The 21,652-nt window shown below is 37.6% G+C and overlaps 1 protein-coding gene across 1 annotated transcript in view; it reads left to right on the forward strand.

Annotated features, from left to right (window-relative positions):
• Positions 1-21,652, forward strand: part of ROBO2 (roundabout guidance receptor 2) — a 604,209-nt gene that overhangs the window by 565,077 nt on the left and 17,480 nt on the right. Inside the window, exons 24-25 of the mRNA XM_090275911.1 lie at positions 692-952; positions 5,439-5,644. Coding sequence (XP_090132037.1) covers positions 692-952; positions 5,439-5,644 — 467 coding nt within the window. The remainder of the gene's footprint in view (positions 1-691; positions 953-5,438; positions 5,645-21,652) is intronic.

Raw genomic sequence — 21,652 nt, forward strand, 5'->3', positions numbered from 1 at the left:
CTTTTTCCATATTCCCTAACCAGAGACCCCAAAAACATTCTGTTTAAAGATGTTTTTATTTTTAATATATATTTTATAGGGCTGGGTTTTTAACTTCTATTTTATAGTTTTTAGGTGTTGGAATATAGGGAGACATCAGTTTCTTCTGAGAAAATTATGAGACTTATGAGAATCAAAGGGCTATTGCATAATTTTGTAACACAAAGTTTTAATGATTAACATGTCATATGGAATGAAAGGTTGGCATAGTACCAGAATAAGAGTGAATACATTTCTCAAGCACTTCTCAGATCAATATCAACATATTCTGTTGGTATACAAGGATGAACAGAAGAAAGCATTTAAATCTACAAGTGCTAAATTAATTGTCTTTAATTAGCACTTGTTTTTTCACATGAGTAACTTTGTTGGGAAGTTATTGCCTTCTGTAACTGTGGGGTAACAATTAGGTAATAAGATCCTTTACGAGTAAATTGAGATCTGTAGGTAACAGATGTAATTATGATTGAAATTAAGATAACAGCAAGGTGATTTACTATGGTGGCACCAACAACTTGAAATTAGAAGGAAATAAACTGAGAGAACGGTTCAGATACTGCTGTTACTATTGTGGTTGTTGTTTGATGCCAGTACAATCGGGTATATGCATGGGTGTGTGTGCAAATGTGTTTTTTTTCTCACTTCATTTCAGCTATGACAGCGACAGCTGGTGCCCGCCATTACCGGTACAAACATACTTACACCAGGGCATGGAAGATGAACTGGAAGAGGACGATGACCGTGTCCCAACACCTCCTGTCCGAGGAGTGGCCTCTTCTCCTGCTATTTCCTTTGGACAGCAGTCCACAGCAACTCTTACTCCATCCCCACGGGAAGAGATGCAACCCATGCTGCAAGCTCACCTGGACGAGTTGACAAGGGCCTATCAGTTTGACATAGCAAAGCAAGCATGGTAAATATCCTCGTGGGCAGGGGTCCTGTGGTTTCAAAACATGGATAGAGGAAATGTTCTTTCACACTAAATTCACATGAGATTCTCATGGAACTATACAACTGGGGTTAGAAATGCTTTTGTACGACTTGCTGATTATCTAGATAAGGAAATTGCCTGAAGAAATGTTAAGTAATTTGACCAAAGTCACATAACTATTCAGAGTGAGTCAAAGCAAGAAGTTAGATCTGCTGAATTTCAGGCTAAAGTGCTTTAGGCTACACCAGAATCTTTTCTAACTTAGAGTTTAACTTCAATTAGCATATCCTTAAACTCACTTCCAATACCATAATGAAAAAATCTTTAAGAATTGTTAGTGTTTATAATTAATTATGTATGTGGTTGTAAACATATAAATATAAGCTTCTGTAAATCACATATGATCAGTGTAAGGTGTTAAAAGACCTTCTTTGGGCTTCATTAAATGAGACAGAAAAAATTACAATGTTCATAACAGTTAATGCATTAAAAAACATAGAATAAATTACAAATCCCAAATTCCTTTATTTCTAATAAATCTATAAACTTTCATAAGGTATTAATGGAAACCTATTTAAGCATCCTATGAAAATCTGACAGGAATAAAAGTGGGAACAATTCTCATTGTTTTGTAGTTTGTTTGTTTTTTCTTATTTGTTCTCTCTTCTCCCAAATTGTAACATATAAGCCTGAGTCTTGACAATTATATCTTCATGTCATATCTTTAATTATCTTCTGTTGATTTATACTGATTGAAGTTTGAGTAAATTTTTATGAAATAATATTTGCTACTTTTTGGTAGTATTGGCTACTGAGATAAATTGATAATAAGATGTCTTATTCACAGTGTTAATGAACTATTTATTTAAAAAATTGAGCTAAATATGTGCCATGGCTGCTATGGCTCAGTTGTTTGGGAGGATCTTCCCATGTACCAAAAGGTCATGGGTTCAGTCCCTGGTTAAGGCACATTCCTGGGTTTCAGGTTCAATCCCAGTCAGGGTGCATATGGAAGGCAGCCAGTCGATGTCTGTCTGTCTCTCCCTTCCTCTCTCTAAAATCAATAAATGCATCCCCAGGCAATTAAAAATAATGAAATAATATATATATATATATACACATATATATATATACACACACATATATACACACACACACACATATATATGTATATATGTATATACACATACACACACACACATATATATATATGCAAAGAGATACTAAAACCAGAAATATCACTTAAAACTTATTACAAACATAGGTTATTTTCTTAGAATTAGAGGTTCTTGAGCATTTTTCTCAATTATATTTTTTTTAAATAAAAGGCAATCTACTTTTAAATAGTGTTATTGCATCCAACTGCTTTATGAAACACCACTATTTAAGTTGAAGCCAGCTGTTTTAAAAGCCAGAAGATTTCGTTCAAGTTAAATTATGAGCTGTGTGACTTAGTTACTTAAAGCACAGATTGTAGCTCCAAGATTCTCAAATATGACTGAATTTTGGAATCACCTGGACAGTCTGAAAATACGTGGGCAGCATGGCCCTTCCCAGGATATTCTGATGGCCTGGGGTGGGATTTGACTGGGGGCAGCCAAGGCTGGGGCCACCACCGCTTCCTAGTTGTATGACGCTGGTCAACTTGTTCAACATGTCAGTGCACCAGTTCCCCGCTGATAAAATGACGTTAGTAATAGTAATTAGCTCATGTAGGAAGTGAGAGGGAGCCACAACAGCATCCTCAGGTTCAAGAGTTCCCTAGAAAAGACAGAATTCACAGAAAGCTGTTGTACTCAGTTAGTTTATTATAGTGCAAAGGTACAGATTAAAGTAAGCCAAGAAAAGCGACACATGGGTCAGACTCCAGGAAAGTTCCAAAGATGGAACTCACACTTGTCCTCTTGCAGAGGAGCCAGGGAAAGCGCTCCTCTCTCAGTGCTGACGTGTGACAATGTGCACGGGGTATTACCCACCAGGGAGGCTCACAGGGACATGGCTGACCACCTGCATGCCGACCTCCATCTCCAGCCCCTCCAAAGGCAAGCTGATACCTTGACTCAAAGACCCCACTCAAAGCAACATTGTTAGACTTTCTGGAAGAGCCTAAAGCCTCCAAGTGAACAAAGACTTTTTTATCAGACACACATTCTGGAGCTTAGCGAGATTCCCTTCCGGGAACATGGGGCAAGGCCTAACTTCTCTTTAAGATAAGATAAGTTTATTGATATATATCACAGTTGTTTTTTTTTTTTTTTTTTTTTAATGAGAATTAAATGAGTCTGCACTTTCATAGTACTTCATAAAGAATCCAGCTACTGTATATTATAGCTGCAATTTCTCAGATGGGCTTGGGTTTTCACCTGAATTGTTCACTGCTGTTTTTTCTGCTCTTAAAACAGTGCCCACTCAGTGAGTTCTCCATAAACATTTGCTAAATGAGTGAACAAATGAGCTCATCTCCATCTGTTCCAAAAACCCACAGAGCAGACCCTGCTTCTTTTCTCAGTATGTTTCTCCTCAGTCCACAGTCCTGCAGAATGTCACTGCTCACTCCTCATGCAGAGAATAGGAGACACCATGTGCTCACACAGGATCTTGCCCTTCTGGAATGGAAGCGCCTCTCTGTCAGGGCTGCACATCATCACATGAGAAACATTTACAAAATAATAATTCCCAGGCTTCGCCTCTAGGGATTCTGTTCATATTGAGTCCTGAAGTCCACTGCACAGTGCCTAGGAGACAGTTATAAATGTTAGGTTCTCTGGCTGCTGTGGCTTAGTGGGTTGAGTGTCGACCTGCGAACCAAGTGTCACTGGTTCAATTCCCAGTCAGGGCACATGACTAAGTTGCACGCCAGGTCCCCAGTTGGGGGCACGTGAGAGGCAACTGCACATTGATGTTTCTCTCCCTCTCTTTCTTCTTTCCCCTCTCTTTAAAAAGATAAATAAAATAAAATAAAAATAAAATAAAATAAAGTAAACTGGTAAAACAATAAGTAAATAAAAATAAATGTTAGGTCCTCTCTTTCTGTATTTCTGTGTATCTGCTGAACTCAGGGAATACATTTTTCCCGCTTTCATGTATCTCTCTTCCATCAAGAGGTGTCAGCAGTGATGCAGGAATAGAATGTTGGTTTGTTTGCCCTTCCCAGGAGCAAAGTGCCCCCCATTTGAGGAAGTGATATAAATACCATGTATATAAATATTACCTTATATTCTCTTGCTCATCAGTTGGCTCTCTTCATCCTTGATTCCCAGACAGAATCCAAAGCAACACTTACAGCAAGGTGTAGTCAGCAACACTCAAGATTTTGTAAAAGTAGTTAGGAAAATTTCTAACTTTTTTAAAAAATGAGCTGTGGTGAATGCAAAATAATAATATGGGAACTCAAATTCCTGATCTGTGAAATGAAGGATGTGGGCCTCATGATATGGAGGTAAAAAATGTATAGCACTTGTTCTACATCTCCTTAAACAGCAGAGGTCTTTTAAATACTTTGTATCAAAGCAAAAAAAAAAAAAAAAAAAGATAATGTATCAAAGCCTGTGGTATATTCACTCTTTAATGACTAACAAGTGCAGTGCATTTTCTTTAGCATTTCATGGTTTAGAAGGAACTTAAATATGCACAAAGTGAACCAACTGGACCCCAGCGTCCAGCTCTACATTTTACTAACCACATGATTGGAAACAAGTAATTTAAATGGCACTTCACTTCAAAAATTCTCTAAGAGAGTTTCATCTGCTTCACAAGGTTGAGATGAAAGTTACTCATTCATCATGTTCTAAAGTCAGAGGACTGACATGAATCTTTCCTGCTTTTCAGGTGTTTCAAGACTTTGGTAGGTGAGAAAAACACAAATAAGGAGTAAAAACACAAAGTAACCATTCCTACCCTAAACTGGTTCAAAGTGCAAACAGCTGTAGGCCTGATCCATGGGTGGTGCAGGAAGGCAGCCTTGTAGGGCAGGGAATGTGCTCATCATTGAGGGCAGGGAGATAGGTACTAGGCCTTTATGTGACATCTTTTATTCATAAGGGCCAGCAGCACACAGGTTATACAGGTTGAGTAGAAATTTGACACTAAACTGGGAAGAAAATTTTATTCTTTTTGGACCAAAAAATGAAGTCAGCTTTAAAACAGTTATTTGTGACAAATCCTCCTATTCTCCTTTGGAAGATTTATTTACACAAAATAGTACTGGATCTGTATTCTTTCTCTTTGTGCATCATCCCATAAATACCAATTGAGGACCGTGATAGTCTATATTGTTGTTGCTTTGGCAATCATTACGCATAGCCTGTTGCCTCTGCTGAAATGTAAGAAAGGACCGTGAGCTCCAAAATTAGTCAGTGGAAAACAAGAAGAGAAAATAAGTTACCATAGCATGCTGTTAAATTCTAATTATGATTTTGTGGAATGTTGACAAAGTTTGTTTTGTTTTGTTTTTCCATTTAAATTCTAGGCACATTCAAAATAATAATCAACCTCCACAGCCCCCGGTTCCACCATTAGGTTACATGTCCGGAGCCTTGATTTCTGATTTGGAGACAGATGTTCCAGATGATGATGCTGATGATGAGGAAGAGCCTTTAGAAATCCCCAGGCCCCTAAAAGTGCTAGAGCAGACACCTGGATCCAGTATGGACAACCTGGACAGCTCTGTGACAGGTAACAAGACTGTTTCAATAGGAATATAACTGACCTATTTGTCACATTAAAATGCCTCAGAAATCAAATACTTTCTTATGTAAGATTTATTCCACTCCATCTATTTCTGTAACATTTTAAATAGGTTAATATTAAACACAGAATTCAAAAAGGATTTGGAAATACTTTTGCTTTGCTGCAAAAATGATAAGAAAATTCATGAATTTTTAAGAGCTTTAAAGACATGAAAGAAAACTCAATTATATCCAGGGCTTTCATGAAAAGTTCACTGTACTGGAGGAACCAAGTCTATTATATTAAAACCTTGACTTTTAGAAATGATATATTTTGTATAACAGGAACAACATACAGAGTGAATGCAATCTTAATATGCTTCTTGATATTTCACTTGGTAAAATCACTCATTGATGAAAATAAGCAAGTCTTCAGAATAAGTATTTCTAAGATTGCATAGGTATTATTTGTAGAGTGGAGAAAATGTATAGAGAGATAAACCACACATTTATGCAGTAAGTATTGCTGAATCCAATAACGGCTTCTCTCCCAATAAACATTATTTTTGTTGTTTACTCCTCTGACTCCCTCTTGCCTCATTCACCAAGTGAAAGGCAGCAATTGGTACTCTAGTAGGATGATCTCAGTACTGCAACCTATTTCCAAGGACTTAAATTTATCCAATTTTGTTGGAAAAATTAAATCCTAATATAACCATAATTAATACGGAAAGAGTAAAAATTCAGTGTGTTTAAGTAGGTATACATTCTTTGACACACATACACACACAACCATGCCTCTTACATGACTATAGAGATATAACTGCTAAAAATTTTAAGTTTGCATTTGCATGTATAATGCAGGAGGTCAAGCCCGGGGATCCTGAGTGTTCTTTCAGATAAGCTGAAAAATCCACAAGGAGGACTGGGTGGAATAGACATTGCTGTTATTACTAACATTAGGCAGAGAGGATCAGCAAGCAGGATCACACCTCCCTTAGTCTGAGACTTGTTTTAAGCGATTCCAGACAAAGGAGGCATGTGTCCTACCCATGACTACCTTGGTGTAAAGAAAAGGTCAAGAAGCAGTCTAGACTTCCAGCCAAGATGGAGGCGCGGACAGACATGCTGCGTTTCCCTCCAAACTAGGAAGGAACGCAACTGCCTCAAGACTAGAAACGACCAGAGGTTCCAGAAGGTCAAACTACATGGAAGTCCAGCAAACAGGGATATAGAGAAGAGATACCCATCCAGACGGGTAGGGGGGCGGACCCTGGATGGAGAAGACATGAAGTGGTGGCTGCAGTAGTGGCGCCAGTGGCAGGCCAGCAGAATGTGCAGTCATGCATTTTAAAAAGTCAGAAGGGACACCTGGGGAGTGTTCCCAGCTCCTCACAGGAACTCGAAGCTCATGGTCCCAGCACTGGGGAAAATCAAGCCTCATTGCTTCTGACTGTGCAGACCAGTGGGGGTTGGGGTGGAGACAGAGACTGACAGTCCCAGCAGAGTCCACTTGTTTGGAAGGTCCCCATGGTCCTAGAGCGTCCACGAACCCACCCACTCTGGGAACGATGGCCAGGGCAGCAGCTGGAGGGGCGCTGGTCCAGTGCAGAGGTGGGAAAGGTGCCTGGAAGGGGGGTGAGTGCTGTGCAGGCAGCATTGTTCCCTCTCGGACCCCTCCCCCACATACAGCACCACAACGTGGTGAAACAGGTCGCCCTGTACTGACAAATCCCTAAGGCTCCGCCCCTTACAACATAACAGGAGCGACAGCTCTACCTGGGTCATGGAGGCAAACAAACACTGGAGCCTGTCAGAGTGAGGAGACAGAGAAGTATGGCCCAAAAGGGAGAATGGATCGAGGTTCCAGTGGGTGAACTAAGCGATGAGGAGATAGCCAACCTAACAGATGAAGAGATAGACAACCTAACAGACACAGAATTCAAAACACTGGTGATAAAGATGCTAAGAGGCTTGACAGATATGCTTGAGTATGGCAAATGCATAAGTGAAGAAGTGAAGGCTATGCTATGTGAAACAAGGGAAAATCCACACAAAACCAATGGTGAAGGGAAGCAAACCAGAGTTCAGATCAATGATTTGGAACATAAGGAAGAAAAAAACAGTCAACCAGTTAAGAATGAGGAAGCAAGAATTGAAAAAAATGAGGAAAACTTCCCAAATTTACAAAGGAGATGGACATACAGGTCTGGGAAGCATGGAGTGTCCCGAGCGAACTGGACCCAGGGGGAACCACACCAGGATGCATCATGACTGAGATGCCAAAAGTAAAAGATAAAGACAGAGTTCTGGGGGCAGCAAGAGAGAGTCAGAGAGCTGCCTACAGAGGCGTGCCTACAGGACCATCAGCTGATTTCTCAGAGGACACTTTGCAGGCAGGAAGGGACTAGCAAGCAGTATTCAATGTGATGAAAAGCAACCTGCAACCAGGATTACTCTATCCAGCAAAGATATCATTTGGAATGGAAGGGCAGATGAAATGCTTCCCAGAAAAGGTAAAGGTAAAGGAGTTCATCATCACCAAGCCATTATTATATGAAATGTCAACGAGACTTACTTAAGAAAAAGATCAAGACTATGAACACTAAAATGATGACAAACTCACACCTATCAACAACTGAATCTAAAAAATAAGAACAAAACCCAAGTAAGGAAACCAGAATAGAAACAGAATTATAGGCAGGGGAAGCATTTGGAGGGTTATCAACTGGGAGACGGAGGGGGAGAAATGGGGAAATGGTGCAGGGACTAAGAAGCATAATCAGATGGTACAAAATAGACAGGGGGATGTTAATAATATAGGAACAGGTGAAGCCAAAGAACTTATATGCACGATGCATGGACATGAACTAAGCAGGACGGGATTGCTGGAGGGAAGTAGGGTACTGGGCAGAGGGCAGCAAAGGGGAAAAAATTGGAACTACTGTAACAACATAATCAATATAATATACTTAAAATTAAGTTAAAATACATTATTTTTTTTAAAAAAACATTAAAAAAGAAAAAATTGAAGAAGCAGTCTGAGGACAGGAAGTCACTCCAAAAAGGAGATAAGGAGGAGGTTACAATCCATTTCCAAAACAATATACATTCTTCCTGGCCAGCCTTCTATCACTGGTGGTGGAAGGAGCCATGTCTTGAGCTACCCCACACATGCCATTGGACCTTTTCAGAAAACCACCCATTTCTGTCCTTACCTTGAATGATGTCCATTTCATTTATTTTTATACCAATAGCTTTCCAATTTGCACAGATTTTCCATTATGTGTTACAGTTTAAAAAACATTGACTAAAACTTCTTTATGATGGTGATGGAGACACATGAGTGCCTGTATTTTCCCTCTACATCTCTTCCTGAACTATACAATGTCTCCTTGCCAGGCTAAATAGGATTTAAATACGGCAGATATACTGCTGTGACTTGAAATCCAGATCCAACTAGAGGTGGTAGAGCAAAAGTTTACATCTTTGAAAGTCGAGAGCAAACTTATTAGCACACTATTATGTTACGCCCCTTTGCCTAAATTTCTAGCACAGTATCCTTCTGGGTAAAATTCTGCATATTTTTGCATATCTTACTAATGATACTGAAATCCTTTCCATTAGGAATGCAGTAGAAAATTTCAATAGTAATATAAAAATATCAGCTGTAGCCTATGGAGTTCTTTTGTTAAATATTATAATTTCAAAGATGATAAATATATCTATGAATCAGGTGAATACATTTTTATTTTTACATGCTTCCTGTTAGGAACATGTTAGGCTGTCTAATGGGACTGAAGTTAAAAACAATTTGAATTTTTTTCTTGTAGCTGATATACTGTTCATTCCAAATGAAGTTTTTATTGCTACAAAAAGTCTGTTTTACTACTTAACTCGCTGCTTAATTACTGCCATATATAAAAACTTTTGGGTGTTTAGGTATGTATTCCATGATGAATTTGTTCTGTGAATAATATCTCTAATAAAAGAAGATGCAGTTTACACAAAACTAGCCAAATAAGAAACTCTTTCTTTCTTTCACTCTTTCTTCTCGTTCTTTTTTCCTTCTTTCTTGCTTCTTTTTCCTTTCTCTCTCTCTCTCTTCCTTTCCTCTTTCTCTTTCTTCCTTTCTTCTTTTCTTTCTTTCTTTTCTTTATCTTTTTTTCTTTTTTCTCTTTTCTCCTTTCTTTCTCTTTCTTCCTTTCTTCTTATTTATTTCTCTTCTTTCTTTTTCTTTCCTTCCTTCCTTCCATTCTCTTTCTTCTCTCTCTCTCTCTCTCTGACTCTACAATGATTTCTTATGAAAGGTGTGATCAAAGATATCGTTTGCTTTCTAGGGCACAAGTGTAATATAAGTTAAAAGTAAATATATTTTCTGAGAAACTGTGTGGAGAGAGAGTGTGAGTGTAGATGCATGTGTGTGAGTATGTAGATAGGGTTTGTGATTACATGTAAAGTGTGTGTGTGTGAGTGCATGTAGGTGTGTTTGAGTGTAAATAGGGTTGTGAGTATGTTTATGTGTGCAGGCATGCATGTACATGGGCATGGTGATGGCCCTTAGGTAAATGTATGTAAGTGCAAAATGTTATAGGAATCAGCAATCAAAATGCTAGTGAATATTATTCTAACATGTTTATGTTTTCTCCAGACACTTAAGAATAGTTTAATGTGTGGACCATAAAACAGACACTTTCTACCAGCATTTTATGTTTTTAAGATGGAAAGTACCCACAGAGAGGATTCTGACCCTACCATAAATTAGTTACTCTGAGTTCTAAATTTGTGTGATGTGAGTATGTAAATTAGTCATTACTTTCACTTGGATTTTCTGTTAGAGATTTTCATTTTCATGAAACTAATGACCATTTTTATTAAATAGAACTAATAGTGATGTTCCATTTGCTGAAACTCCAAAGCCACCCAGAACGATATTCCAATTATAACATAGAGATGGGCTACTAATACTGGACGTAAAATTATTCAGTATCTTGCTTGGATACATAACAGTCCAACATCTGCTGTGTTAAGTAATATCAGCTGTTAACAATGTATAGACCCCATATTTGTAAATAAATGAGTATATTAATTCCAAATATTTTCATAACAGCTAAGAAATTTCTGAAGGACTTCTTCCATTTTGACATAATGGTTCATGAATGGAAAAAGCAAAGAAAAAGAGGAAGATATCAGTAGTTCCAAATCTCATGAACTCTGTGTCATAGTCTGCTCAGGCTGTTGAAACACAATGCCATAGACTAGGCAGTGTAAACAACAAATATTTATTTCTCACAGTTATGGAGTGATGGCAGATTATGTGCCTAGTGAGAACTCTCCCTAATTTGTGGACAGCTACCTTCTCTCTGTATTCCTCACATGGCAGCTAAGAAGAGAGAAAGCTCTCTTCGTCCTTTTTCATAAGGTCACTAATCCCATCATGATGATCCCAAACTCAGGACTTCATCAAAACCTAATTGCTTCCAAAGGCCCCTCTTCAAAGTACCATGACATCAAGAGTTAGGGCTTGAATATATGAATCTTAAGGGGATTCCAACACTCAGTCTATAAAACTCAGTAACAGAAAATGTATTTGCAAAACTATTATGTTATTTATTAATTCCCACAAAAAAAAATGTATTGAATGCCTAAATCTTTCAACCACTTGGCTAAGAATTTAGATTTAATGATAATAATGTTGACTTGCACATATATAACCCTTAGTAAGTAAAGGAACTCTTCTAAGCAATGACCTGTTTTTGTGTGTGTGTGACTCAGTGAGCTAAGAATATTTCTTACATTTTTAAAAGGTTATATAAAAACAAGATACAATCAAAAGTGAAAACGCTTGTATGACAGAGAAAGCAAAGCCTAAAATATTTAATATCTGGTACTTTATGTAAAAAGTTTGCTGATCCCTGTTCTAAAGTTTTAATATATATTAACTCAATTGATCATCACAATGCTATTTTTATTCTCTATTTTTTTCATTTTCAGAATTGATAAACTTCTTATGTATTTTTTAATTAAATGGATTGGGTTATAATGGTCAATTATATAAGTTTCACGTACAATTCCGTAATATGTCACCTGTATATTGTATTGTGTGTTCACCGCCCAAAGTCTACTCTTTTCAACCACCGTTTATCCCTATTTTATCCTCTTCTACCTGCTCCCACCCCTTCCCTCTTTATTGTTTTTCTATTATAGTTGTCCCATCTTTCCACCCATTGCTCCCCCTCCCCACCCAGCCAACCCTTTCTCCCTCAGTTATTCCCCACCCCATTGTCCTTATCCATGGGTTATTTATACTAGTTCCCTTACTAGATCCTTCCCCTATTTACCCCCTTTCTATCCCTTCACCCCTCCCCCCTGATAACTGTTATTCTGTTCTTTGTTCAGTTTTGTTCATTTGCTTGTGTTGTTCACTAGTCTCCTGTATTAGGTGGTATCATATGGTATTTTTCCTTCATTTCCTGGCTTATTTCACTAAGCATAATTCTCTCTAGTTCCATCCATGTTGTCACAAATGGCAGGAGTTCGTTCTTTCTTTCTGCTGCATAGTATTCCATTGTGTAAATGTACCTCAGTTTTTAAATCCACTCACCTACAGATGGGCACTTAGGTTGTTTCCAGCACTTGGCTATTATAAACAACACTGCTGTGAACATAGGGGTGCATAGGATCTTTTGAATAGGGGTTTCAGGATTCTTCAGGTATAATCCTAGCAGTGGATTCGCTGGTTCAAAAGGCAATTCCATTTTTACTTTTTTGAGATAATTCTATATTGTTTTTCCATAGTGGCTGCACCAGTCTGCATTCCTACCAGCAGTGCACTAGGGTTCTCCATTCTCTCATCCTCACCAGCACTTCTTTGTTGATTTGTTGATGAAGGCCATTCTGACTGGTGTAAAGTGGTGTCTCATTGTGGTTTTTATTTGCATCTCTCTGATGGCTAGTGACGTTGAGCATTCTTTCATAGATCTATGGACCTTCTGTGTATCCTCCCTGGAGAAGTGTTTGTTCAGGTCCTTTGCCCATTTTTTAGTTGGGCTGTCTTCTTGGTGTTGAGATGTGCAAGTTCTTTATATATTTTGGAGATCAATCCCTCGTCTAAGGTATCATTGGCAAATGTTTTCCCATATGGTTGGTTCTGTTTTCATCTTTCTAATGTTTTATTTTGCTGAGCAGAAACTCTTTAGTTTGATGTAGTCCCATTTGTTTATTATTTCCTTTATTTTCCTTGCCTAGGAGATGTATTGATGAAAATATTGTTACATGGGATATCTGAAATTTTCCTGCCTATGTTCTTCTCTAGGACTTTGATGGTGTCACGACTTACATTTAAGTCTTTGATCCATCCTGAGTTCATTGTGGTGTGTGGTGTAAGTTGGTAGTCTAGTTTCATTTTTTTGCATGTCCCTGTCCAGTTCTCCCAGCACCATTTGTTGAAGAGGCTCTTCTCACTCCATTTTATGTCCTTTCACCCTTTGTCAAATACTAGTTGACCATATAGACCTGGGTTTATTTCTGGACTCTCTATTCTGTTCCACTGATCTATATATAGGTTCTTATGCCAGTACCAGACTATCTTAATCACAGTTGCTTGTAGTGTAGTTTGATGTCAGGTATTGTGATTCCTCCTACTGTGTTCTTCTGTCTCAAGATAGCTGTGACTATCCGGGGTCTTTTATGGTTCCATATGAATTTTTGAAGTATTTGTTCTAGGTCTGTGAAATATATCATTGGTATTTTAATAGGTATTGCGTTGAATCTGTAATTTGCTTTGGGTAGTATGGACATTTTAATGATGTTGATTCTTCCCATTCATGAACATGGTATTTGCTTCCATTTATTTGTATCTTCCTTAATTTCTTTCTTTGGTGTTATGTGGTTTACCAAGTACAAGTCTTTTATCTGTTTGGTTTTATCTGTTTGATTACTTTATTTTTCTTGTTGCTATAGTAAATGGGATTTTTTTAGTTTCTATCTTTGATATTTTGTTGTAGGTGTACAGAAATGCCTTCAATTTTTGAATATTGACTTTGTACCCTGCTTTTTGCCAAATTCACTTATTATGTAGTTTATTTGTGAAGTCTATGTACACTATCATGTCATCTGCAAAAAATGACAGATTTACTTCCTCTTTCCCAATTTGGATGTCTTTTATTTCTTTTTCTTGTCTGATTGCTGTGGCTAGAATTTCCAACACTATGTTGAATAGGAATGGAGAGAGTAGCCATCCTTGTCCTGTTCCTAATCTCGGGCAATGCTTTCAGTTTTTGTCCATTGAGTATGATGTTGCCTTCAGGTTCATATATAGCCTTTATTATGTTGAAGTATGCTCCCTCTATTCCCATTTTGCTGAATGTTTTCATCATAAATGGGTGTTGTACTTTATAAAATGCTTTTTCTGCATCTATTGATATGATCATATGATTTTTGTCTTTCATTTTGTTTATGTGGTGTACTGCATTTATTGGTTTGAGAATATTAAACCATCCTTGCATCCCTGGGATGAATCCTACTTGATCGTGGTGTATGAATTTTTAAATGTGTTACTGGATCCAGTTTGCCAATATTTTGTTGAGGATTTTAGCATCTATGTTCATCAGCAATATTGGCCTATAGTTTTCTTTCTTTGTTGTATCTTGACCTGGTTTTGGAATTAGGGTAATACTAGCTTCATAGAAAGAGTACAGGAGTTTCCCCTCCTCTTGGAGGTTTTGGAATAGTTTGAGACAACGAGGCATTAGTTCTTCCCTAGGTGTTCTATAAAATTTGCCTGTGAAGCCATCCGGTCCAGGGCTTTTGTGTGCCAGGAGTTTTTTGATTACTGTTTCAGTTTCACTCTTTATTGGTCTGTTCAGGCTTTCTACTTCTTCTTGATTCAGTTTTGGAAGATTATATGTTTCTAGAAATTTGTCCATTTCATCTAGATTATCAAGTTTCTTGCCATAGAGTTGTTTGTAGTGATTTCTTTCAATCCTTTGTATTTCTGTGATATCTGTTGTAATTTCTCCTCTCTCATTTCTGATTTTGTTTATTTGGGTCCTCTCTCTTTTTTTCTCGACGAGCCTGGCTAAAGGCTTGTCGATTTTGTTTATCTTTTTAAAGAACCAGCTCCTACTGTTGTTGATCTTTTGAGTTGTTTCTTTAGTCTCTCTGTCATTTAATTCTGCTCTGATATTGATGATTTTCTTCCTTCTATTCGCCCTGGGCTTTGTTTGTTGTTCTTCTAGTTCTTGTAGCTATAGATTTAGATTTTTCACTTGAGATTTTTTTATCCTTTTCAGGTAGACCTGTATTGCTATGAACTTTCCTCTCAGGACTGCTTTTGCTGTGTCCCATAGGTTTAGGGCTGTTTTTTGTTCATTATCATTACTTTCCAGAAATTTCTTGATTTCTTCCTTGATATCATTGTTAGCCAATTTATTATTTAATATCATGTTATTCATTCTCCATGAGTTTGAATGTCTTTGAGTTTTTTCCTTGAGGTTGATTTCTAGTTTCAAGGCATTGTGGTCTGAGAAGATGCTTGATATAATTTCAATTTTCTTGGATTTGTTGAGGCGTGTTTTGTGTCCTACCATGTGGTCTATCTTTGAAGATGTCCTATGTGCATTTGAAAAGAATGTATATTTTGCTTCTTTGGGGTGAAAAGTTCTATATATATCAGTTAAGTCCATTTGATTTAGTGTGTTGTTCAATGCCTCAATATCCTTGGTATTTCTTTGCTTTGAAGATCTGTGTATTGTTGATAATGGGGTGTTAAATTCCCCTATTATGAGTGTGTTGCTGTTGATATCCTTCTTGTAGTCTTCTAATATTTTCCTTATATATTTGGGTGCTCCTATGTTGGGTGCATATATGTTTTCCAGGGTTATATCTTCTTGATGGATTGTTCCCTTAAGTATTATAAAATGTCCTTCTTTGTCTCTTTTTATAGCCTTTGGTGTTAAATCTGTTTTGTCTGATATAAGTATTGCTAACCCAGCTTTTTCTTCATGTCCATTTGCTTGGAATACTTTTTTCCATCCCTTCACTTTCAAACTGTGTAAATCTTTTGTTTTGATGTGTGTCTCTTGTAGACAGCATATTTGTGAGTCTGTTTTCATATCCATTCTGCTATCCTTTGTCTTTTGATCAGGACATTTAATCCATTTATATTTAAGGTTATTATTGACAGGTATTTATTCATTTCCCTTTGTACCTGTTCCTCTCCCTCTCTCTTTTTCTTCTTTTTCTTAGAGGATTCCCTTTAGCTTCTCTTGCAATGCTGGTTTGGTGGAGATGTATTCTTTTAGTCTTCCTTTGTCTGGGAAACTTTTTATTTCACCTTCCATTTTGAATGAGAGCCTTGCTGGGTAGAGTATTCTTGATTGTAGGCCCTTGTTTTTCATTCCTTGAAATACTTTTTGCCATTCACTTCTGGCTTGTAGTGTTTCTTTTGAGAGATCAGTTGATAGCCTTATCGGAGCCCCCTTGTATATTATTTGCTGTTTTTCTCTTGCTGCCTTTAGAATTCTCTTTGTCTTTGAAATAATTTATTTATTTGTTATTTATTTATTTATTTATTTATTTATTTATTTATAGAAAAAGGGGAAAGGAGAGAGGGAGAGAAACATCACTGTGTGGTTGCCTCTCACTTGGGCCCCCAACTGGGGACCTGACTGGGAATCGATCCAGTGACACTTGTTCCGCAGGCCTATGCTCAATCCACTGAGCCACACCAGCCATGGTTAGAATTCTCTTTGTCTTTGAATGTTTTCATTTTTATTATGATGTGCCTTGGCATGGGCCATTTTGGATTCATATTCGTTGGGACCCTCTGTGCTTCCTGGACTTGCATGACTTTTTCTCTCATTATGTTAGGAAAATTTTCTGTCATTACTTTTTCAATCAGGTTTTCTATCCCATGATCTTCTTTTCCTTCTTGTATTCCTATGATACAAATATTTTTTTGTTTCATGTTGTCCTGCAGTTCTCCTAAACCCTCTTCATTCTTTTTAAATCTTTTTTCATTTTGTTTTATTGTCTGGGGATATTTTTCTACGTTGTCCTCTAACTCACTGATCCGATTCTCTGCTTCATTAGGCCTGCTTTTGATTGATTCTTCAGTTCAGTGTTCTTCAGTTCAGAAATTGTATTCTTCATTTCTTCCTGGTATTTATTGATAGCTTCTATGTCCTTTTTTATGCTGGTGTAGTTCTCTGTAAGTTCCATGTAGCTTCCCTGGAGTTCTTTGTAATTCCCCTGGAGTTCATTGTAGTTTTCTTTGAGTTTTTCAAGTTTATTGAGCTTCCTTATAACCGTTCTTTTGAATTCCATGTCTAATAGTTTGCTTACCTCTGTTTCATCTAGCACTCTTTCTGTGGATTCCTCTTTTCCTTTCATTGGGAGGTTGTTTCCGTGTCTTCCCATGTTGGATACTGCTTGTTTGTTTTTGTTTCTTAGATTTGTCTGCTTTGATTTCCTGCCTTCATGGTATGATATTCTGTATAGGAAACCTGGGACATTCAGTGGTGTAGTCCCTTTGATCTCCTGAGCTTGATGCTCTTGGGATGCCCTTTATAACATTTGTTTAAACTGTCTGGTTGTATTTTAGTTACTCTTTGGTGGATCCTTCCCTCTGGCTAGTTGACTAAGAGTCACTCTGCCCACTTTGTCTTGAGTTCTTTTGTGGGGATACTGTTAAAACATAAACACATAACCCAGGCAAGAAACCCACACCCTCAAAAATATCCCAAATCCACAATCACACTATCAGCATCAAATGAGCCGGTATTAATATAGATGTAAAGAGGTTAAGACTATTATACTATATGAAAAACAGATAAGAGTTGTTTTAACTGAAAAAAAGATGATTTTTTTACATGAAAGATGATAGAATAATAATAGTAGCAAGTAGGCTCAAGGCTATGCAAGACAGTAAGTAACATTTACATTGTATGTTGAAAAAGGGAGGGAAGTGTGCAGAATGATTTAAGAAAGTGGAAGTGTATAGTATTAGGCTTATATAGCAGTTATATGTTATATATTTAGTGCGGGAGGGAGGATAAACAAAACAGACAAACAAAAAAAATAATTAAAGAAGAATAGGAGGGAGAGAAGGTAGGAAACAGATTAAGAAAAGAGTTTTTCCCCAGTACAGCCTTTGGGCGCAGTCTTCTTTTTCTGGATCCGCCCCTGGTCAAAATTCCATGGGTTTCAAATCTTCTTTTCTGGCTGGCAGGCTGTGAGGAGATCTAGCTGGATTCTGAGGCTGCTATTCTCTCACTCGTGGGTCTGCCGCAGCTCTCTGCTGTGAGCTGCATTTAGTTGAGTTTCCCCCTGAACCCCAGTCCTGCGGCACCCTCCAGCCCTCCTAAGGCTTGTGTAGCAACGCTGTTCTACTGGCGAGCCAGTGCAGATGCCCATAGTCCCTGTCCAGCCTCAGGTCCTGTCTCTGCTCCTCCTCCAAAAAAGTATCTGTGTTCCCTCCAAGCTGCAGCACCAGCCTGTGTCCCTGCCTGTCTGGGCCTTTTTGTGCGCCTGCATGTAACACTTGCCTGCCTGGGGTTCCTACTGAATCTGGGGTTCTGCTGCAGCTTTCCCACATGGGCTCTTCTCCATGGCTCAGTTCTGCTTTTTTGTTTGGGGGAGCCTTGATGTGAGTGCCCAGGGTTCAGGGTTGCCAGCCCAGGGAGTCCCCACCTAGACCCACTTCGTACAGTTTCTCATAGTCCGGGCTGTTCACTGTCTTCCCACACCTCCAGCTGTTTCAACCAAACCTTCTCACTGACTCTTTCTGGGGCTTTGCTGGTCAGGGCTGGTATGGCAGGGGGAAGTTTCCAAGCAGATCCCAGCTAATCAGCCAGTCAGCATCTGCTCCTTTCGGGTGCTGTGCTTCAGTGGTGCTGGGCTGGGAAGCCCAGCGACTCTGCTTGGAGAGCACGGGTGAGCTTTCTGCCCTCCTTCACACCGCCCCCACACTCCCATCCCTGTTCACCCTATCTGAAATCCGCACTCACTCACTCTACTCCGTGTTGGTACTCCAAGTCCTTCCACGATGGGAGCAAGCAGACAACACTGCTACCTACATGACCGCCATCTTCCTCCAATCTCATCATTGCTACTTAACTTCCTAGTTGTAAATTCATTCCCCTCTTTATTATTTTTATAGACAAGGAATTGAGTCACAGGGAGGTTTAAAGCCCTTTTCAATGCCACACCCTTGATAAGTGGTAGAGGTTTCAAAACCAGTATGTCTCACTCTAAAGATGAGTTATCATAATCCCTGCTCTGGAAATGCCCAATTTTTTCTAATCTCTGAATGCAACCTTTTTTAAGAGGAAAATTTTTTTCCAGACTTTTATTTAACATGAGGCTCTCTCCTTCTCTCTCTCTCTCTCTCTCTCTCTCTCTCTCTCTCTCTCTCTCTCTTTCTCTCTCTCTCTCCCCCCTCCCCATATGAGTGAATACAACATATAATTTTAACTCTAAAAACATTAGTTCTTACCCCTATACACTTAACCAATATCAAAAATAATAATTTTTAGAAAGACCTTTTATTTATTTTTCTCATATTTAGCTCTATATTCAATTATAGTGACTCATTCTAAAGGAAATCTCATTTTTATCATTTTATTTTAATTTATACTTATAAAGCTATTTGCTTTTTTTCTTTTTTTAAGTATAAAAAATGTGTTAATCACAGCACATCACACTCTGTCTTTGGCTAGAAAGTGAACATACAGGATTGTTTCAGTTCTGTAATAGTTCTTCCTAAACGCCAAACCCAAATTTTGGTTAACAGGATGAGGAAGCCTTCAATACATCTTTCTATAACTTTTACAGTGGGAGTCAAGTGTAAGTATTTCCTGAATTTAATGACTCCACCACAGGAAAAAAGAAACAGAAGGCAACAGGGTAGAAGGCAGGAGGTAAATGTCCTAAAGATGGAGCCAAGATTTGAACTGCCTCAGTTATCACAGAAAGTAAGCCTCAGAGTGGGTGCTAGGAAGTGAAACCAAAAAAGAAAAAAAGTTTCCTTGACTGCTGGACTCCACATAAATACCACAACTGAAAAGAAATTGTGACTATTTTTTTCTGTATTTTATGTCTTTGAGGCTTTTACTTGAACTCCCAAACCAGAATATTTAGAAATCAATAAAACCTGGCAGACTCCCCATCTTACAGGACCACACAGCTTTTAGAAAATTGGCCACTTAAAAGTGCGACCTGAGTCCTTGCTTTTGTTGAAAAACACTTAAAGAAAATATTTCAGTTCTAAGGAAATTTTAGAAATATCACTCAAAATAATTAATTTTCTTAGAATACCTCAACAGATTTAATGTATTTATAATACATCTTTATAAGAAATTAAATATGAACTTCAAAATGTAACAGATGAAAGAAAATTATCATATATTCAATTTTCATCTGAGTGGAACAGGTTAACAGGTTTGAAATGTCCCATTGAAGGTACTTTATAATTGCTTATGTTACTTTCTATATATATTGCATATATCTTTTCCTATGAAAAACAAAGTGGGATTGTTGCATATTCAATGTTTTTGAGTGAAATAGAAACTTCTAAAGATTAGATATGTTTTTCAACATCTAAGTAGAAGTCAATATTTGGATTGATTTGTCCAAAGACACTTAATAGCTGAAGATTTTATTTAATGGACAGATCGCACTTAGTAGGAAGATTTTCTGGATTAAATATTGGCTGAAAGAAATGGGGGATAACCAGTTTTTGTATCTCATAAAGCGGTAATGCAACAATTAGCAGGGTCATATTATAAAGCACAGACTTTAGCGTAATGGATCTAAGGATAAACATTTATCAGCAAGGAAGGGTTTAGCATAAAACGACATGCAAATGAATTGATGACTGATCATAAATTAATTTTAGGGCTAAAGTTGTAATAGAGACGCAGCAAGATGCCACTTTATCATGGTATTTCACTGCTCAGTAACATTTGAGCAACAATTTAATGTCCTGTATGCCATTCTTCTATAACAACTTGAATAAGTTTGTGGGTTATTTTTGCCTTTCAGCAATTTTAAACCTGAGAAATTTGGAAAGATTTAAAATGTAAACACAAATAAATTTGGCTATGTGGCATAAACTTATTTTTTATTAAATGTTTAAATATGTCTTGATTATGTTTGGGGAGATAACATGTCAAATTCATATGGATTGCTTGTAATTTGTAAACATTCTCCATCTGATCTGTTTTACCTAGTGTCATTTTAAATTTTATGTTTACATTAACATTTATAAAAGAAAATCAATTTTTTTCAATAGTGTTTTTATGTGTGTGCTAATTTACATAAATCTTTATATCATTCTTGATATTTAAAGCTAAAGATTGGGAAAGAACAGTAGCTATAGTGAGGTGAAATTGCCCACTATGGCCAAATCTCGGTGGTACACATCTCTTAAACTCTAGAGTCATCTACCTACTTTCTTTGCTCTTACAGATGATAGGAAGGAAAGAATAGCTGGTGATCTTTCTATTTTCACAAGCCCTGTTTTCCAAACTGCTCCCTCTTCCCAGGGGAGGGACGCAAACATCAGGGAAAACTTCACGAATGACTGCAATTTCTGAGGACATGGCAAAGAGTGTGAACAGTTGAGATAAATTTAGAGCAAGGACAGGAAAGTAATTGCTTTGTTTAGGGTCTGTCAAATCATATGTGGAAATCTTCACACAAAGGGACTCACTATCACAGGGAGATGAACAGGGTGTTTTTGAAAATGTCAAGCTAAACTTTCTGTTAAGATATCTCACAGGGTGACATTTTTTTAGTGACACTGCATAGTATAGGATTTTTCCTAAGTTTTACAGGTTCAGAGACTAAATATGTCAAAATGCTAAATCTTATTCTTTGGGATTGCACCACACATAAAGCCAACTTGAACAGACAAAAAAAAGCAACAACAACAGAAAAAAAGGCCCCAACCCCAACTGTTTCTTAGTTACAGTTGAGAAGAGAATTTTTAAAAAGAGGGGAGGGTTTGTAC

Source organism: Furipterus horrens, unplaced genomic scaffold (assembly GCF_987537825.1).
Source record: "Furipterus horrens unplaced genomic scaffold, mFurHor1.1.pri manual_scaffold_1, whole genome shotgun sequence".
NCBI classification, from domain to species: Eukaryota; Metazoa; Chordata; class Mammalia; order Chiroptera; family Furipteridae; genus Furipterus; species Furipterus horrens.